Here is a 19,326-nt window from a genome sequence, read left to right as displayed (position 1 = left end):
GTTGTGTGCTCTTTGTTCCCGAGGCGGGCATGCAACAAGTACGATCAGCCGCTTGGATTGCGATCATCTTGAAACTGGTGTTCCTATGGCAACAAAGGCCGCGGTGTGTGTGCGTGCGCGAGTGAGTGAGCGATGGTTACAGAACACATCCTTCAATCACAGCTTTATAGAATCTATTAAATAGATGATCTTTCATTGAAGCCTAGTCTCAATGTATGTGATGGAAATGGGTATCTATCGTGAGTTACGATTGACGTTGTAAAAGTAATGGCTCATTTTCATATTCCTATACGAATATTGACGATCAAACAATTTTTATATACCAGTTTGGTTTTTACGCGTCTCCCTTGCCGAATAGTCATGCTCAATTGTTCCCCCCCCAAAAATGTATCCAAATCAAATGGCCATACGCGTATAGACAACTAAGAGATAAATATACCTACTCATTTCATGGCAGCGCAATGCAAAGGTAGCCAAAACAAGCCAATTAGTCTAAACACATTCTTCTGAACAAACATTATGAAATGAACGACAAGATATGCAACGCGACAATAAACCGAAAAACACTGTCAACAGTAAATACCACAAAAGTGGTACTTTTTTCTAATTATTCATCTATTGAGCTACAAAAAGCAGCAATCATAATGATTCATTTTCCCCCATTCAATCCTTCTGCGTAACGCTCGCCTCTTGAGCGACACGTCGAGCCGCCGAGGCAGAGCGAGTGCACCGCTAACACCGCAGGGAACAGGAAGGACATCTTCCATATTGAAGAAATGCGCTCGCTCTTTGCTGTCCCACGACTAATGTAACGAGTCCAAGTCCTCTCCCTGCCCTCTGTCTGACTCAGAGGCCCTCGCTGCGCCGCTGCCGCTGCTGCTGCTCACACTCCACGGCGAGCCCTTATTGGAGTTTGCCCAAGGATAGCTCCACCAGAGTGCGTGGGTTTGGTGTCGGCTGGAAGAAAGACTAATGAAATCCTGGAGCCTGAATGATGGTTGAGGTGCACCGCCCACAGCGAGGGGATCAACTAGGATTAGGGCGTACGTAACAAGTGCCAATAAAGCAGGGAGCAGAGGTGACTAACCAGGGCTAAAGTACAAGGCAGGAAGAAAATGTCCTTGTCCTACCGGTGTGGCTCTTCATATATTTTCATACGATTAGCATAATGAACACACAAGCAGGAAGGAAGGAAATAGTAAATAGAAGTATTATTCAAGTTGTATAGACAAACATGAAGGAGATGGTTACGATTGCTCGGTATGTAGCAGTCATGCTTATTCTTCACAGAGGATAAAGAATATATGCTTGTGAGCATTGTTAGATTATCTAGCTGCATTATTTGTCTGCAAATAGCCACGGCTTAAAGGGGTGTAACACCACCACAACACCAGCATTTTTTGTTAGCATTTGGCCAAACGGATTGTCATAAATGGCGTTCATTTTATGTTTATTTTTTTGACAAACACAAGTAAGGAATTCATCCAATTATTGTGAATAAGCATCAGATTTGGTATACGCAGTAGCTGACTAAAATGTGACTCAGACTAATAAGTATGTGTGTCCAAAAGACTAACATCAAAACTAAAACGGCTGCCAATAACAATAGCGGTACTTCAGTTTATTTCACTGGTGAAAAATAACACATGTAACACAATATACAGGTGCATGGCAGAAAAAAAATCCCCCACCCTTGTTCCACCTTTAGTTTTCTTTCAAAGTGACCTTTGGCTGTGCCCTGCGGCGGCAACATGCCAGGCACAATGTTGAGGTGCAAAACGGCGTGAGGGAGGTCTGTTAAAACGCCCACGCCGACATACGAAGGGGGAGCAGTAAGGATGAAGAGACAGCTAGAGAGAACCGTGTGGGGGGGACCCATATGTCTGGGCGATGACTCACCGATGATGCTGGCTATTTATAGCATTGATGGAGGGAGGGAGGGAGGGAGGTGGAGGACAGCAGCATCATCACACGGCCAACGGGGAGCGGCGGGAGAAGCCAGCGCTGAAAGGGAGGAAGCAGAGGAATGGTTGGAAGGAGGTCATGGAGCAGGTGAAATGAAGGCTGTGGGCGTGAATGAAATACTTTTCATCTTAACTAGGATCACTGGATACAGCCCTGGGGCGTTTCATAGTTTAATTGTGATGGGTTAATTCCCAACGACCCGCTTAGATGATCATTCATTTGTACGCATTCTCTCCAAACCAAACCATGGCTTCGATCCCACACACATCACCCAAAGAATTGGCATTGAGTCGACTTTTTATAGCCACTGTACATAATATTGATAAAGATAACTTCTATAGCACAATAATCCCATCTTTTTAAGGCAGACAATGTCCTATTGCGCAAGAGGTCATAATGTGGATGTACAGACACAACTTGATTTGAATGTAGTATGTCACTTCAAATTCAAATCTACACTAAGGTGCATTCACTCGCTGTCATAAATAATAAATGTATTTCAGCGTAGGCTTTAATGATGCTCCCTTGACGGGACATTGTTTCTTCATCCCAAATGCATCGGGCGCCTGCCTGTGCTGCTCCAATGACGTCAGTGCGTGTGCGTCAAACGCACGCACGCACGACCGCACGCACCCACCCACCCCGCTCCCCTCCCCCTTCACAGACACTAACATCATCTGTTTGCATTATTGTTAAAAGGGTTGAGCCGGAGCACCGTGGAGTGCTGCGGCCGCCAACGCGCATCCATGAAAAGAAAGAAAGAAAGAGTGGAGTGAAGGAGCAGCATGGAAGACATTAAAAGTGACAAGAAGCAATCAAGAACCAATTTGTGCAGTCAGATCTTGACCAGACTCCCATTCGTATCCATGTCAATTGATATACCGTAATAGAATCAAATGTAGAAGAGACCGAAGGAAGAGTTTCACGAAAGGAAATTAAATGCGAAATAATACTACTGCTATCATATATCTGAGGCTCGCAGTCGATCACAACCCACCTTTTTTTAGCTCAAAGGTGGCCAACTTCATTTTGCATTCATTAGCGAGCCAACTTCTTTTACGGAAAAGATGGCCATTAGCGGTGAAAGGCACAGAGAGCCGGTGAGGCCATGTCATTAATGCAGAAATATGCCCACTCACTCCCGCTGGTTTTGTGACACATGGCCTTTTCAAACAGGATATGCCCGCAGAGCCACACTTTAGCACCTCGCTCCCACTCGTCTGGCCAAATCGAAGCCCTAATTTGCTCCAAATCCACACTCAATTAAAGCTCCATTCTGACACCTGACAGCCTAGGCGACACAATGTCTCCGGCGGGCGGGCGCCGCAATCATTGGTGCAGCTCTATCGGGAGAGAAGGTGCCTGCTGGAGGAGAGGATGGTAAACGCAAGCGTGCAAAGAAACAAAAGGTGGAGGCAATTGAAAGGCGGCGAAGCGCCGTCGCCATGGAAACGTGGAATGAAAAGAAGATGTGCCATGACAACCACGAGGGGAGACTCTCCCCTCTTCTCCTTGGCTGCGGGGTGACGAAGACGATGATGGAAACAAACAAATGGGCTAGAGCCCATCTTCTGCTGGCAGTGACTCATATTGGAATGAGTCATTCTTCCAAAATAAAAGCTAACTTTGTCATCGGTTCAATGTTTGAGAGCTTCAAATGCAAACATGAAGAAGAAAAATGACATTTACAAGGGAGCCCGTGGCAAAACCGTGATTAAATTCACCCAGATTTTTTTGTGCCGCCTCAAAATCTGGTGCACGCTTTGACGGCATCTTCGCCCTCACACTCTTCAGAGGTGAGGGTGTGATTTTCGCCCTGCCTCACATTTGGTGGGGTTTTTTTTTTTGGGACAACCCAAGAAAAGTTGGTCGAAGCCTGTCATCTACTGCCCAAACAAAACCGGAACGACAAGCCAGCAGTCATTCTGAAATGTGTCAACGGGAAGCACAAAATGGCACTTCTAACTAAAACAGGGTGAGTTGCTCAAAGGCACAGACATCGACATCAATGAACATTTGACAAAGACCAACGCGGCCATTGCAAAGAAAGCACGTCACCTGAGAAGAATGAATGAAGAAAATACAGAGTACATGGACCAGAAATTGCAAGATATACATCAAGCTTAATGGATGGTGAGGAGTATTGAGGAACTGGAAAAGCTTGAATAAATAAGTATCCTCAATAGAAAATCAACTGGATTGGACTTGGAACTGTTATTTGTTTGATTTTTTCTCTTTGTATGTTTTAAATATGTTCGAAATAAAGACAATCAATCAATCAATCAATCAATGTCAGTGGCCTGAATGGGCTCAAGCAATAAGTCATCATTTTAAACTAAAAGACAAAGTTAGATTTTTCTAAAGTGTTACATAAATAAAGTTTGATTGATTGGTACATTTAAGTAACAAACAATGAAGGGGGGGGCAGTATTGCAAGTAAATGAATCCTTTTCATATTGACCGTCGTCACACGACATCCGCATCATTGGCTATCTGAGCATTTAAATGACTGCTTCTATTTTTGCACGCCTGCCTACGCTTAATCCAGCAATCTGCTAATGGCCGTCGAGAATGCAAGCAGACAATGATTTGTTTGCTGCTGAGAGAGGCGTGTGACGACAGCATGGCTATGGAACAGGACAGGGAAAGTCTTTTTTTGCACTTCATCCAAGAAAGTACAAGTGGCTGATGACAAGTAATGGGTTTTTTTCCGAGATGAAAGGAGCAGATCAAGAGAGGGCTTTGGCTTTTCTGCCGGGCGCTAATGGACTCCACGGAGATGCAAATGCAATGGAAAAGCAGCTGCGTTGCAATTATAAAAAAAAAAAATAAAATAAAAAGACAAGGACAGCCTATAAAAGAGCGGTGATGAATGAATGAATAAAATAATTAAATAAAGGAGTTTTCATTTTCACTTTGGGGTGTAGTCACTTGCAGTTAGTTGTGCCCATGTTGCTGTCTCGGCTTATTTTGGAAGGGACGGTAAAAGGCAGTTACTCAAGCTGTGCATAGGGAACTATCATGTTGCATCACAAAAGTCATTTTTACACAAACGTGAGGAGGTATAGTTGTACTAGGTTCATCTTGTTTTTTCCTTTTCAATTACTTCACTGGTTCTTCTATATCAAACAAACTTCTTAGGTTCATTTACCTGACATGTTTCGGCGGGTTCTTCCGCCTTCATCAGAGTGTCAGTGATGTGATTGTGACGCGTCTTAAGTAAGTAAGTGAGGAGGTATATGCTCAGATTTTTGGAGCTCTTTTTTTTTTTAATGCAGGAGGAAATCAGGCTCCAGCTCATCTGCAAACTATTGAGGACAATCAGTGTTTCTGCATAGGAGACACAAGGGTACGTTTGATTCGATCACCGTCACATATGTAGGGAAACAAGTGCTCTTTAGGAGCCTGTTGGAGGGCTCACCATAAATCTTGTCGCTCCCCACATGCGGCGTGGCCGGCGGCACGCTGCGTCGCCATCTTGTCAACGTTGGGAGTGTCGCAACTTTGGCCCCGAGTCAACCGGAGGCTCTTTCTCAACGTTTGGTTGGCTGCTCTCAAGGAGGAGGAGGAGGAGGAGGAGCAAGAAGAGGAGGAGGAGGGAGGGGCTGCTTAACTGCGACAGCGCCTGTGAGTCATTGCTGGAGGCTTTAACTCCTCCCTTGCCCCCCCCCGCCATACAGAAGAAAATGTAACTTTGCATAAAGATGATGAAAGTACGATGAAGGCATTAGGGTGGTACTAATATCGAAGAACACTGATCAATGCTTCATCCATCCGTCCCCCCGCCCGCCTATCCCTCCCTCCCTCCATCCATCCATCCTTGTATCGATCCGTATCCATCTCTCTACAAGGTCGTTGTATACATGTGATCTTCTTCTTCTATCTGTTTTGTGCTGCTTTGCCTTGACACGAATCTGAGGGATCAATAACGGATTGTTTTGTTATACATGAAAACAAAAAAACATTGACTCTCCTGCACTCCTTGTGCCGTATTTTGACGTTACTAAATGCGTTTGACGATATCTCCTTTGTTCGCCCAGTCGATCAATGCCATGCCATGCCATGCCATGCCATGCCATGCCATAAAAACGTGAATCATTTCGATCTTTTTTTTTCAAAGAGGGTGGGGAGGGAGCACAGCTCAGCTCTTGCGTGCGTTGTGCGATGACGCGGTGGTCAGGTGTCTGCTCATATATGCGGAGGAGCTGTCCGAGTGCTGCACACACAACACAACACAACAAAGCTGCAAGAGGACATGCCCAACACCTCCGCTGTTGTCTGAGCGTTCTTTTCAAAGGTAAGACGCGCATTTCACCGACCAATTCCACCTCATAAGCTATCCCAATCGCTTTACATTCAAGTAACCAGACATTTTATGTGTATTATTGCAATAAAAATCTCGAAATGGAATTGCATGTTTTTTTGTTTTGCGCCGTCGTTCAATTAGCTCTCGACTTTGCCTGCCCCCCACCACCACCACCACCACAAAACGAGGCATGAGTCATACACAATAGATCGATGGATGGATTGAAACAAACACTTCCAGTGCAAATGGCACGGAAAATGGAAGAAAATGAGGACAACCGCGATCACATTCATCATATTACAAGTTGTTTTTACAATATGTTGGTAAGCCATCTAGCAATCCATATGATATTATCTATCTATCTATCTATCTATCTATCTATCTATCTATCTATCTATGCTGGGGAAAACCAAATTTTAATATTTAATTCTGCTTTCGGATCAGATGAGTTTCGCAAGATTAATTTGGTAAGACTTGGCACCCCCCCTCCTCCTCCCCAAGAAATAGCAACTTGCACAGCAACACAAGCAAAATATGAAAAGCTTGACATCACAGCGCAGTGTGTCAAATAGATAGCTTGATAGAGGCTTAGCACAAGAACAAAAAACGACAGATCTACAAGAACAGTAACACCTCTATCTCATCTGGATGTGAACAATGGATGCATTGATTGTTTTTCTGTGGACAGGTGACCAATTGCCTCTAATATGCTGCATTTCCACCACAAGTTGCCCGCGGGGGCAGCCCTGGTCCTGCTCGCCGTCCTCCTCCACGGATGCGGCGTGCAGGCCGCGTCTCTCCCCCGCCACTACCAAGGGCAGCCGGCCGGCTCCGATCTGCTCAAAGCTTTGCAGTACATCGAGAACCTGAAGCAGCGTAACGGGGGTCGCCCCGGACCCGCGCCGTCAGACTACGACCAAGTGGAAAAGTTCAAGGTGTTGCTTCAACTCGCCTCCCAGCAACAGCAGCAACAGGGTGACGAGGAGGAGGAGGGCGACGACGACGACGAGGCTCCCGCCGAACGCCAGGACGTCACCGCCGAACATCTGATGAGATCCTTACTCGAGTCCCTGCGGGATAAGGCGAAGCTCAGCCCTGCGTCGACTCCCCGGGACGACCGCCGCCTACACAGACACCGCACCAAAGGTACTGAAACGGCGCAGAGCCCGCCGGCCGATTACGCCAACTACCCCAGACCCCACAAGAAGTACCCGTTGATGTTTGAGGATGAGGAGAACACGGATGCCTCGAAGCGGGCTACCGAGGATCTGGACCAGAAGTACACGCCTCAGAGCCTCGCCAACCTTCGCTCCATCTTTGAGGAGCTGGAGAGGATGCCCCTCTCCGTAGGACAGAAGAGAGACATCTTTGGGGACGAGGAGGACGAGGAGGCCGATGAGGACGGAGCCCCCCCCCGGAGAGGAGTGGGTCCCCGTGGAGGAACGAGAGGAGAGCGAGGAGATGGTGAACGGGAGCCACGAGGAAGCAGACGGGGCCCTCGGGGATCAGGAAGACAACGGGGAGGAAGTGCAGCGGCGCTCAGATCAGGACCACCAGGAGGACGCCGACGATGACACCAAGCTGGTCGATTACTACTTACTTAAAGTTCTGGAGATGAGCGACCAGACACAGAAGAGGGACCGGACCGGGGAGCGACGAAAGAGACTCATCCGTCCCTCTGTCGTGGATCCCCGTACGGTCAAGGAGCTTCTGGAGCTGTCGTTGAAGCTCCACGTCCCCCCGCAGGACCTCATCGACACGCTGCTCACGGAGGAGCTCCGCAAGCTCCGCCGTAACCCGCCGCCGCCACCGTCTCGATACACCACCGGACAAACCCCCAAGATTCGCTACTTCAGCCGAAGACTGCCCTTGAAGAGCAAGACCGCCACCCCCGAGGACATGGACCGAGAGGACTTTTTGGACATCGTGGGCGTGGAAACCATCAGTAACGAGTACCCGGTGATGCCCGGACCCGTCGAGACGACGGCGGATAGGATTCCGGCGGGGACCCACCCTGATCCAAATGCGGTCAAAATCCCGCCCCCGCCGGCCGGACGGAGGGAGAATCTATTCTTGTCCGAGCTCAACAAAATGCCCTTTCGCCGTCGGGCCGATGACGACGACGACGGCGACGTGGAGGACGAGGTGACCACCTATCTGGCGGCCAAAATCCTGACCGAGTACCCACCCGACGGCATGGCCAAGCGAGACACCCGGGCTCAGACCCAAGGCCGCTTCCCCTACGAGCTGTACGAGAGGGCCGTGAAGGACTACCTCAGCCAGGCAGCGGACTCTGCCAGCAGACCGGTGGCCAAGCGGGAGGCCCGAGAGGAGAAGCCCGCTGAGGTGCAGAGCAAGGAGGAGGCGGAGGAGGAGGAAGAGGAGGAGGGGATGAAGGCCAAGAACTCCGCCCTGGCCCCGGGCACGGCGTCGGGAGGAGAGGGAGGAGGAGGAGGAGAGCACCGTGACAAAGCCGCGGCTGGAATGTAAACGCTGTGATTCAAGTATTTCAATTTTCTCTGTATGGTGGATGTGATCTAGTTTACAAATTTTCTTGTACAAATCATAGCTGGTATCACCCTAATTAAAAAAAAAAAAAGAAAAAACAAGTATATACACACACACACACACATATATATATATATATATATATACATATATATAGTCCCTATTTGCTGCAAGGTCGTTATAGAAATATAATGACATCATAGGAGACTCAAATCACAGGGTTTGTCACTTCTATTCCTCCTAAATTCTCTATAAATATCAAATAAGAGTTTCTAATTACGTTTTGTGACACTGTTAAAGTTTGACACTGTGTTTGCAGAACATGTCTACTTGACATTCGATTTCAAAACGTGTTGAATTGAAGTAGATGTGAAGATCCCAGTACTTTGCTAACATTTGGGTTGCCGACTGGAACGAGCGTGTATCCCGGCCGGGTTTGTGAAGTTGTCGTCATTGTGATTACGGATGGTGATCTACCAGTCTAAATATCAGCCTGCCTTCCAATCGCTTTCATACCGCAAAGCTCTGCGTTGTCGGCCTACCGGTGGTTGTGCTCTGTATGCTCATTTTTAAACCATTTTGTACATGCTCGATAATGTGTGATGAAGCACAGATGAATAAAGCATCAGCGGTATTATTTTTCTTTTTGCCGAGTTGCGTTGCTCATTTTCAAAAAAAAAACATGGGAAGAACGTTATCAAAATACACATTTCATTAGAAGGTCCAAATGGTTATCAAGATGTCATTTCCACACTAGCAAAGGTTCTCCAAAAAAAAAAAAAAAAGGTGCTGGCACAATTGGAGATGAGACAGATTCAAAAATCAATCAACATTTCATTTGGGAATGTGAAATAGCTTTGATGAAATCGACTCAAACCATACATTTTAAATGGCAATAGATTAATAGCGTTCACTACAGCTATGAAATATTCTCACCCTTTTGCGGCGGTACAAACAAATGACTTGTAAGCAAGTCATTGTTGCGCTTGCATATTAAGGTCCTGAGCTGACTTTGTCCCCGTTTTCCAGTGTCAAAATGCCGGCTTGCTCATATACTCCTCCATCGTCTAGAAAAGAAGAAAGCAGAAAAGCACACAGAGGATCAATCACCTTCCAAATGTCTGGAGGCTCAATTGTGCGATAGATAGGGTGAAGAGGCACACGTTTACACATCCCCTGGAATTAAGAACACCGACACACAGTCACTAACACGAGCGGAACGTCTAACCTGTCTGTCCATATTCAAGGTCCAAACAGCTCCACCTCATACCAATCATTGCTGCCATCCTGAAGCGATAATGATCACAATCAATGGGAGCCAGCCGACGGCTAACGGCAGCAATTCCAAATTCAGGTGTTAGTCGAGCCCTTAGCGAGAAGCACGCAAAGAGAGAATGACGGGAAGCGTGGCGTGGCGTGGCTAAACCCACGCCACCCGTGCCCCCTCCCAAGCCAAATCTGCCCGCTAACCAACACTGGCTGGCTGGCTGGCTGGCTGGCAGGCAGGCAGGCAGGCAGGCAGGCAGGCAGGCAGGCAGAGACAGAAGAGAGAGGGAGCAGAGCCACAGCAATGCACACTCAAGGGTGGAAAAACAGGCAGCGCACACAGCAAACATCCAGAAAACGAGCAAGTCTCTCTCAGCAGCAGCGGCACCACTGTTAATCAAAATGGACCATCACACTGACTGCCGGAGACGCGAGCGAGTGCGCCATCACACAACTACACTGAATGAAACAACAGCTTCCCGTGCTGCAGCTAGCTCAATGCAAAACCTAGTAAGGAAAGTTAGTGCTTGGTGGAATCGTTTTTGGCTGGAACAATGTGAGGGCTTTATTCGATAAACAGGTTCCCCAAGATAAATAAATCATTCAATCAATCGACAAATAAACATATTCGTTTATTCATCCTTTTTGCCTGTCGATTCCTTTTTTCTTTTCATTTGGACTCCAGATTTTCTGTTACAGACAGAAAAACAAGATGAACAGCTAGCTATTCTTTCTTTTTGTTTGTTTGTATTAAAAAGACAATGTTATGCTATTTATAGTTGCGGCCAAGAGTAGAGGGGTGGAGCAGAAAATCGAGAAGAACTGCACAAATCCATGGCAGCCTATTTTTTTATGATGATTATTTTGAAATGCATACAATTCAACACTTTGTCACATTTTGTTACTTCAATGGAATAGTCATTTTCTGGCCACCTGACCTGGGGGCAGTAGAATACAGAACTACAGCTATAGGGGCCGTACATGGTGGTGATGGTGGTGGTGGTCATAATTGCTCAGCAAGCCGCAGTAATACAAGCCATTCTTCACAGAGGAAAAAGAATTCATATACCACTAGGGTAAGAATCCGTCTACGCGTGTCGCGCCGGTGTTTGCGTTCATACGTCCATTAGGTCAAGTGTTACAACACACCTGCGCCATTTTTGGTGAACTGGCAGCCTTTGAAGCCTTCTCCTTTCAACAGGGAACTATGTGATAACAAAGACCTAATCTACCAAACACATGTACCCAAGCATTTGATTTGACATTTGGAAACTGAGGCCACCTGGAGGGAGGGAGGGAGGGAGGGAGGGAGGGAGGGAGAGAGGCCCGCAGACCAAAGCTGGGCATACGAATAATTGTGTATGCCCAACTTTTTTGAAGCCGCTCCGCAGCACATTCCAACATGTTATTCTTACAAGCCGCGACTGTGTGCGACTGCTGTTGCCTTCATCTTGTGCGTCTGTGGCAATGTTTACATGGACAGCGGTTTTCCATTTGTGGCCACTTTTAGGAAATGGTATCTGTTAGACGCTGCCATATAATAATAATAATAATAATAATAAAAAAAAAAAAAAAAAAAAATTAAAAAAAAAAAACAACTCAAGTCCAGAGCTGATTAAGCAGCTATTGAAACTAAGGACTTCCGTTGCAAGGTATCAGGTTACTGCTGTCCATGTAAATGCCTCTTATGTGCCTTTTAAACAGGGTTCAAAATGGTGTCTTTTACAGGGAAAGAATCAAACCGGGTTCAAGCATTTCATTTGGTTGTCTTCGTGGCTGCTGACGTTAATGACGTGGCACGTTGCAAACAGACGTTTGGTACTCGGTTGCGAGCCACTCTGTGACGCTTTGTTTTGTTTGGTGTTGTGCGCTGGAGCGTCTCACCTCCTGCAACATGTCTGAGGCTTCGATGGAGCGGTTCACAATCTGCTTGGAGGTTTCCTGGATTTCACCTCCCATGAGGAACTCGTCCAAGATAAAATAGGCCTTCTCAAAGTTGAAGATTATGTCGAGCTCGCAGACCTAGGAGGAGAGGCCGGGCATGATGTCAGATAATACAGTCGGCGCGTGCGTGTGCACGCGCACACACACACACCTTTTCATACAAAATGTGCTTTTGATAAGCACAAATGAGATTTGTTTGGAAATAATTGCCTATACTAATCGGTAAATATACTATTAATTTCATTGATTGAAATGTTGGCCCTTCAAAATTGATGGCTTTCAGTTGATTTGACGTGCAAAAAAAGAGACGCTCCTAACCTCTCAACAACCCAAACTAAACTCATCTCCACCCCAACATAAAAAGCTCATGCCCCCACCACAACGCTTTCGTGACACTAGTTAATATTTAGACAGGGCGTGGCGCCACCTTGTGGCACATTAGATGATAGCGAGAGCACCAAAACACAGAGACTAAGATCACCAGAAAAACAGGAAATTGCTGTATATCAAATAGAATCAAGCTCAAAGGAAAATGTAAGTCTTAAAAGCAGAATGTGAGGTAGGTCACACGAGGTGGGTCACACAAACAAATTAAACAATTCTCCTTATTGTTAATAGAACTGTGTTGAATGTCCGCACAACTATATGAATTGAAGGCAAAGAAAAAAAATACATTGCCAAAGTATCTGTCCAGCAGCTCGACGTAGCGATGAATAACCTCCAAAGCTAGCAGCTCATTCTCCTGGTGCTCGATGGCCAAACAGAAATACAAGCTTGCGTATCTAAAAGGGGGAAAGCGGGACAGAGTTAGGTGAGTAAGTCAGTTGGAGACTTGATCTACTCAGGGAGCGCATCGTTGAGAAGATGACAAAAGCTTTGTAAGAAGGAATGCAGAGCCCCACCCAGCCACCTTTTGTAGATGATCTTCAGGTCTTTCCAGTGCAGGAAGTTACAGGTACGTGGTTGCCTTGCCAACACGGCTGTGGTCATGTCCCTGATGATCTTCTTCTTCTCACGATCAGACATGGGAGTGTACCATCTCTGCAAGCGCAACTTGCCCTGGCGACTGAAGAGGAGCAGGAAGCGCATCTGACCATGAGGACGCAAAGCAACAAGTCAGAGTGGCCAACCAATAGAGACACGTCCTCTTTACCCGAGGACATGATTAACTCGAGCAATGTGTGTTCTGCGGCGCCACGGCTCATTAAAGAATAACGTGACTGTCCAAACAGACACCAAACTTTGATGAGAGCAACGCCGCAGACACAACGTGAATGATAAAAAGCAAAATGGAATGTTATTTTTGGGCACACGATTTCCCCTGTTCATTTGAACACTATTTGTATTTTGTGGTGTGTATCCGGATTCATGAATTCATCAGGATCTAAGCATGATTTGGGATCATGCACGAAGGTGTATTTCACGATCAAAGTCTGCTTTATTGTCAATCCCTTCATATGTTAATTAATATTATACTATTAATAGTGATTTTTCTTGTATCAATAACAAGTGTTGTCAGCTCATTTGTGTCCTAAACACATGGCATGAAGTGCGTAGTATCAGAGCATTTTGATCCATTTGGACAATGTCATGTCAGCACATCCCCTCTTAAGCTATTGTGTTTGTTGTCTTGGAGAGCAGCATTTCGTTTTCTGCCTTTGCCACATTGGATTAAGTATAGCTGTCGGACTATCTCGAAGTGCAGTGCATCGCATCGCAGTTGTTTGACGCTATTTAGCCACATTCGGTGGACGAAATGTTGGCTATAGCTCAAGTAATAATACATCATTACTATAGTTTGATGACTAAAATGGTATTGGAAAATATGATTTTCAATTTTAAACGGATGTATCTTACGTCAGTAAGGAGTGGAAAAGGGGGACAAAAAGAAGATCCGTTTCAAATGAGAGTCAAATGAAGGCGGAAAACAAGCCAGTGACCAAACCTGTTTTCCTGCAATACGTTTGGAGTAAACCATCTCAAGAATCAATGTTCGTTGAACATACCTAAAGTCGGACTAAAAGTAGAACCCAACCACGGCGTGAATTAAAAAAGGATCGAAATCAATCAAGAAATGCTCTTTTTCCGGGGAGACGAAGTTGTTCGGCGGTTTGTGCAGTTAACAACAACCTGTCAGGTCAGCACGACAACAGGTGCAAACAGGTGATGCAAATACTGCCTGCCTGCCTGCCCGCCCGCCTCACTTACCATGTTGCCGGCCGATTAATCGAGGCGTCCCACTAATGGAAATATCTAAATGGAACCCTCATACGGGCTCACGATTTCCTTTTGAAGAGACATAAGCTTGTCATAGCCGTCCTGCCGTCCGGCCACCGTCGAGAGCCACAAGCGAGCAAAGCCACAAGCGAGCAAAGTTACTAAGCTCCGCCCTTCTTCCGCGTTGGTGCTGTCGCCGCCGCCGCCGCCGCCGCCGCACGGCATCCAGCCGGGCGTCGCTTTCCGCCCCGCTTTCGCGCCCCACTGTCCCCAAGTCTCATTTTCAAGGGTGATCTAGCCAAAAACGTGCACGGAAGACCAATCACGTCATAACAATACATGTTCACATCAAAGAAAACAGTACATCTAGAAGTCAACATGAAAGAACACCGGAAGAGAAATAGACTAGCATCAAATACCAACCAAATGTGCAAAATGCAAGAGAAAACAGTACATCTAGACGTAAACGTAAATGCGCAAAATGCAAGAGAAAACCCACAGGGCTTCATTTAGAAGCAACTGGAAATTTCTTTCCTCTTTAGACCTTTAGAACGTATCAAATAGAGCTTGACAAGGGGAGAAACTTTTGATCATTTGAACAAGTTCACTTTGAAAAATACGTCATTCTCCCAATGCTTCATTTCAAAATCCTTTTTTCACTTTGAAATAGGACTACAATCTTGAAGAAGAAGAAAAACTCCTTTGTTGTTGTGACGTACTTGTGGCATATGTTATACAATGATGACGTACTACTATTTATTTTGAAGCAAGGCCAGGTCGTATGTGAGATTAATTCAGCCAAGAACTGCGAGAAAGTTTATATTGGAAACCATATTTTTGGTCCTCATGTATGAAGACAATTCCCATCCAAAAAAATCTAATTATTCAAAAAATGGCAGCGATTGACGCACTAATAGCGAGCGCTTCCCTGTGACGTCGTCACGCGTACGTACTTTCGGGTGGCAAAAGCCAAGTCAAAATAAGACTTTGATTATATATGTACACGCAATAAATGTGAACAAATTGGGTCATAAAAGACACGCGCTTATGGAATTACAATCGGCAGTTAAGGCTCATTTACCACCAATGGTGGAATGATGTAAGTAAGAGCTGAAAGATCTGAAAACGACCTTCACTTTGACTTGCAATACCACGTTTAGTCGAGCAGAGGCGCTTTAATTCCCCGAATAGATACATAAAGTAGCACTAGCTGCTGCCGACGTTAGCCGAGCAGGAGTCCTTTTTCACTCGGCTTCACCTGTGGAGGTCAGCCGAGCGATCGATCGATCGGAACTCTTCTATTACCCTGCCAGCCCGCCTGGCGTCGGAAAAGAAGAAGAAATCGCATGCACAGGTAGGTAATCCTTTTAACTCTCATTTTGCACCGTCCACCATGCACACAGTACAGAAAATGGATTCTTTCAAATAGGGAAAAGCGTTCAGTCTTGATTTGTCCGATATGTGATTAAGTCTATGAACAATCTTATTGCAAATCTTGTTATGTCCCCCCGCCGCGCAGTTCCAGCAGCCGCACGAGCACCAGCCACCGGTGTCATGGCTAGAGCGGCGCAATGACGCAATGCTCCCAGCTTTCGGCCAAGGCCGCTGCCCTGCGTGTCATCCACCTGCCGCTGGCTGTGTGTGGCTCCGTGAGCCAGGTGCAGGTACACCGGGAAGTTGATTTATCTCTTTTCTATTTCTTTTTCCAAAGCTTTTTGTTGCTCTCATATCACCGCAAACTCTGGATTTGGGTTAGCGGAGGTTCCTGGAGTTCCAGGGTAGGATTAGAGTTACACTTTGGTCTGTCTATTTCTGGCTGCCAAATGCTTTTTGGTGTCTTTTCTGGTGTGTCACTTTCCTTCTACAACTCCATTTTGAATAGGAAGTCCATTGTACATACGTCCCCCTTACTTAAATAGATGGAGACGTGACACTCGCCTGTGTGTGTTCATCAGGTGAGCACGGGCACCAAGAAGCTGGTTGCCGCGGCAGCCTTCGGCGCTGTCTCGCTGCTCTTCCTGGCCCGCCGCTTCCAAAGGAGACGAGGGCGCAAGAAGGCCGCTTCGCCGCAATGGGATCAAGCCGGCGGCGTCCAGTTGTTCATCTCAGCGCCAGAGGATGGTGAGCAGATATAGACCTGTCGAGAATTGGTTTGGGGGGCGACTTATTGAACAGGACAAAGAGTCAAAACACACAGATGCAGCATTTGGTTGAGTTCCACATTGTTTCATAAAGAGAGAATCTTCCCACAGACAAGAGCAATGGTCAGAAGACGACGGTCAACCACAAGTTGGCTTTCTCGCTCGCAGCCCCCAGGGAGCGTTCCGAGAGTCTAGCGTCCAGCGCGGACACATCCAGCAGCGGCACCTGCGCCTTGGGGTCCAGCTGCTGGGATAGACGAGGCCACGCCGACATCTGCGGTGTGGCGCCCACTCCCGAGAGCCTCTACCTCATGGGTAAGTGTTTTTGGATAGCACTTTGTTGAGACTTAGCGAGCGAGCGTGTCCCCTGTCCTGTGGCAGGTATGGATTTGTTTGAAGAGGCGCTACGGCGGTGGGAAGAAGCGTTGACGTTCAGGGGCAAGGAGGCGGATGACGACCTGATCTCGGTCAAGACTGGAGCTGCGGACGCCGTCACCGAGGACAACGCGGAAGTATGTGCTTCTGCGTCTACATTTGTTTTCCGTCCATCAACCTTTTTGCAGTGCTTCTTCTCATTTGGAGGTACAACTGTGGAGTCCTTCCTTTTTTTTTTTTTTTTTTTTCTTCCTTCCTGGCTGGCTGCAGGATGTTCTGGGTGCAGAGTTTATCCACAGGCTGAAGTCGCTGCTGCGGAAGGCTTACCGACTGCAGGGCGAGTTGGAGGGTGTGCTGGAGGGCACGTCAGAGCCTTGGTCCAACGCCAGCAGCCGCGGCGGTTAGTCAGTCCAAACGACTAACTGTGTGGACGAGCGTGTTAACATTTTGTCTTCTGTCTGTCAGACATTTTGTCTCGAGAGGAGCGGGAAGACGCCTGTCCGAGAGACAGCATGAGCATCGCCTCCACCGACTCTTTTGTGTCCGCAGTTGAGGTGAGAAAATTCCAGGCACCTCCGTGACATTTGACGCGGCGGCGGCGCTCGCTCGTTTTGAGTGGCTCTCTTGTCAAAGAAACAGAATGAGCGGCGTCCAGCATTTAACAGCCTTATTTGACGTCACACTCCTATCGTGAAAAATTCCGTCTCACTCGCACACAACATTTCTAGTTGTCAGAGCGCAGAGAGCTGAGGAGCATCTACACGCTGACTCATCATCCCTTCTACGAGGAGGCCTTACAGATGGCGGAGGAGGGCAAGATCTCCTGCAGGGTGCTACGGTAAACAAACGCGTCCGACGCAGGAACACGTCGAAAGGCTGAAACCGCTTTGGCTCCACGTTGGTCAGGACGGAGCTGTTGGAGTGCCTCGGCGACGTGGATTTCCTCGCCAAGTTGCACTGCGTGCGGCAGGCGTGTCAGGTAGGTGGCACCGAGCCATCTGTCGGGTAAGCCGCAAGGGTGAGGTTGCGGTTTTTCTTTTTGTCCGCAGCTCATCCTGCGTGAAAGAACCACTCGGTTGTTTCTGGCTGATGCCGGGAGGAAGATTTTGTCATCCATCATCGTCAAAGCGCAGAAGGTACAAGAACTGCAGCGATAGTGATGGATGGACAGACTAGTTCTAAAGTGCTTGTCTGTCCGTGAGCAGTTTGCTGCGGTTTATTTGGCCATGCTGTGGATTTCAGAGCCCAAAGAGGTTTGAGGAAGTTTTTGAGGAGATGATGTGCTTCTTGGAGCAAGCGGAGCACTGGGAGAACACAGCAGTGGAGTTGGCCACACGGGGCGTTAAGCACCTCAACTTCTATGACGTGGTGCTGGACTTCATCCTGATGGACTCCTTCGAGGACCTGGAGAACCCGCCTGCCTCCATCCAGAACGTCGTCAACAACCGCTGGCTCAACAGCTCCTTCAAGGAGACGGTGCGCGGGCAGAAGAGAAATGGCAGACCGCCGCAAGTTGTGACTCCATTTCTTGTGGTCTCGTTCTTAGGCAGTGGCGTCAAGCTGCTGGTCGGTACTGAAGCAGAAGAGGCAGCACATGAAGGTTTGTGCGTGTTCTCGCCGCTTTCCACCAGCACATTTTGTCCGTTTTTGGAGCGAGCGCATTCTCAAATTTAGGGATTGGCCAGCTTTAGTCGGCGTTGGACGTTGTATGCGACTCCAGCTTCTTAGTGAGCCATATTTGCTTTTCTTTGCTTAAAACAGGTTGCAGATGGCTTCATTGCTCGCTTCTACACACTGTGTGAGCAGATCAGTCCCGTGTTGGCGTGGGGCTTCTTGGGCCCTAAAAGCCCCCTGCACGACTTTTGCTGCTTCTTCAAGGTAAGTCTTAGAGTGTTTGTTGAAAACCTGGCACACTTGAGTCCATTTGCCCCCATAATGGATTGTTGGGGTTTAGGATCAGGTGGTGCACTTCCTCAAGGACGTATTTGACCTGGATACGGTTCGCTACTCGAGCGCAGACAGCCTGGCCGAGGACATCTTGCACCTACTGCACCGTCGCTCCCAACTGCTGCTGGCTTACCTGGGCGCAGATTGACTCCCTGCGGCCCGACGGCTGCCATGCTGGCCGGCCTCCCTCCCTCCCTTCACTTCACGGAGGCTCGCATGCTGTGAGCGGTTGCTGTATTTTGCCCATCATGCTATCTGTACTGGAGAAGGCTTTACAAGAAGTCAAATAGAGTAGAAACAAGTCTTTTATGAAATGCATGTTGAGTGAAATTTATTTTAGCACACACACACACACACACACACATACTTTTTGTCTATTTTCAAAGGCTGGAATTCAACTTGCGATATTGGTCGTACTGACTAAAAGGCATTCTGATCTGTGGTAGTCATCAAATATCCACCAGCTGCCCTTTTGGGCAAAAATGTGTTACTTATGCTCTGGAGATTCAAATCAAAATAAAAGGTCCTGATTAACATCGAGTGACATTAGTGATTTGTTGATAAATAATCTGCAACTTACTCCAAGTAGTCTTTGTTTCAACGTTACAAGCAAATTAACGCTAATGAGTCATTTGATCTCATAAGCCAGTTAGTCAT

At 47.2% G+C, this 19,326-nt stretch overlaps 3 protein-coding genes across 6 annotated transcripts; 2 read left to right on the top strand and 1 right to left on the bottom strand.

Annotated features, from left to right (window-relative positions):
• The first annotated feature begins 6,053 nt into the window (after positions 1–6,053).
• LOC119137568 (secretogranin-2-like) lies at positions 6,054–9,416 on the top strand. Its single transcript, XM_037276977.1, is given in 3 exon segments — positions 6,054–6,262; positions 6,960–7,679; positions 7,681–9,416. Coding segments are annotated over 2 exon segments (1,782 nt in total). The 5' UTR covers positions 6,054–6,262; positions 6,960–6,978; the 3' UTR covers positions 8,762–9,416.
• A 60-nt stretch (positions 9,417–9,476) lies between these two features.
• Positions 9,477–14,410, bottom strand: LOC119137570 (AP-1 complex subunit sigma-3-like). 2 transcript variants are annotated; one of them, XM_037276979.1, is made up of 6 exons: positions 14,198–14,410; positions 12,900–13,078; positions 12,663–12,771; positions 11,930–12,067; positions 10,008–10,066; positions 9,477–9,846 (listed from the first exon to the last, which is right to left on the bottom strand). In XM_037276979.1, the coding sequence occupies exons 1-5, from the start codon at positions 14,198–14,200 to the stop codon at positions 10,022–10,024; spliced, it is 474 nt and encodes a 157-aa protein (XP_037132874.1). In that variant the 5' UTR covers positions 14,201–14,410; the 3' UTR covers positions 9,477–9,846; positions 10,008–10,021. The 2 variants fall into 2 exon arrangements, with proteins under 2 accessions (XP_037132874.1, XP_037132876.1); XM_037276981.1 differs by lacking the exon at positions 10,008–10,066.
• A 775-nt stretch (positions 14,411–15,185) lies between these two features.
• miga1 (mitoguardin 1) lies at positions 15,186–19,209 on the top strand. 3 transcript variants are annotated; one of them, XM_037275231.1, is made up of 15 exons: positions 15,186–15,560; positions 15,726–15,870; positions 16,162–16,327; positions 16,459–16,662; positions 16,729–16,859; positions 16,993–17,122; positions 17,188–17,276; positions 17,451–17,560; positions 17,629–17,701; positions 17,772–17,858; positions 17,965–18,001; positions 18,053–18,198; positions 18,269–18,322; positions 18,484–18,600; positions 18,677–19,209. In XM_037275231.1, exons 2-15 carry the CDS (start codon positions 15,778–15,780, stop codon positions 18,815–18,817), a joined length of 1,578 nt encoding a protein of 525 aa, XP_037131126.1. In that variant the 5' UTR covers positions 15,186–15,560; positions 15,726–15,777; the 3' UTR covers positions 18,818–19,209. The 3 variants fall into 3 exon arrangements, with proteins under 3 accessions (XP_037131126.1, XP_037131125.1, XP_037131124.1); XM_037275230.1 differs by having other exon boundaries at positions 17,965–18,198; positions 18,677–18,840; positions 18,906–19,209; XM_037275229.1 differs by having other exon boundaries at positions 17,965–18,198.
• Positions 19,210–19,326: the final 117 nt, after the last annotated feature.

This window comes from Syngnathus acus, chromosome 17 (genome assembly GCF_901709675.1).
Source record: "Syngnathus acus chromosome 17, fSynAcu1.2, whole genome shotgun sequence".
Classification (NCBI taxonomy): Eukaryota; Metazoa; Chordata; class Actinopteri; order Syngnathiformes; family Syngnathidae; genus Syngnathus; species Syngnathus acus.
This window is presented reverse-complemented; position numbering and strand designations above follow the sequence as displayed.

Coding starts and splice junctions, on each gene's coding strand:
- LOC119137570 (XM_037276979.1), bottom strand. Junction 12,772..12,899: donor CTGAAGATCATCTACAAAAG/GTGGCTGGGTGG, acceptor TCCCCCTTTTAG/ATACGCAAGCTTGTATTTCT. Junction 12,068..12,662: donor TGGACAGATACTTTGGCAAT/GTATTTTTTTTC, acceptor CTCTCCTCCTAG/GTCTGCGAGCTCGACATAAT.
- miga1 (XM_037275230.1), top strand. CDS start 15,778: ATGACGCAATGCTCCCAGCTTTCGGCCAAGGCCGCTGCCCTGCGTGTC. Junction 16,328..16,458: donor CATCTCAGCGCCAGAGGATG/GTGAGCAGATAT, acceptor ATCTTCCCACAG/ACAAGAGCAATGGTCAGAAG. Junction 16,663..16,728: donor CGAGAGCCTCTACCTCATGG/GTAAGTGTTTTT, acceptor GTCCTGTGGCAG/GTATGGATTTGTTTGAAGAG.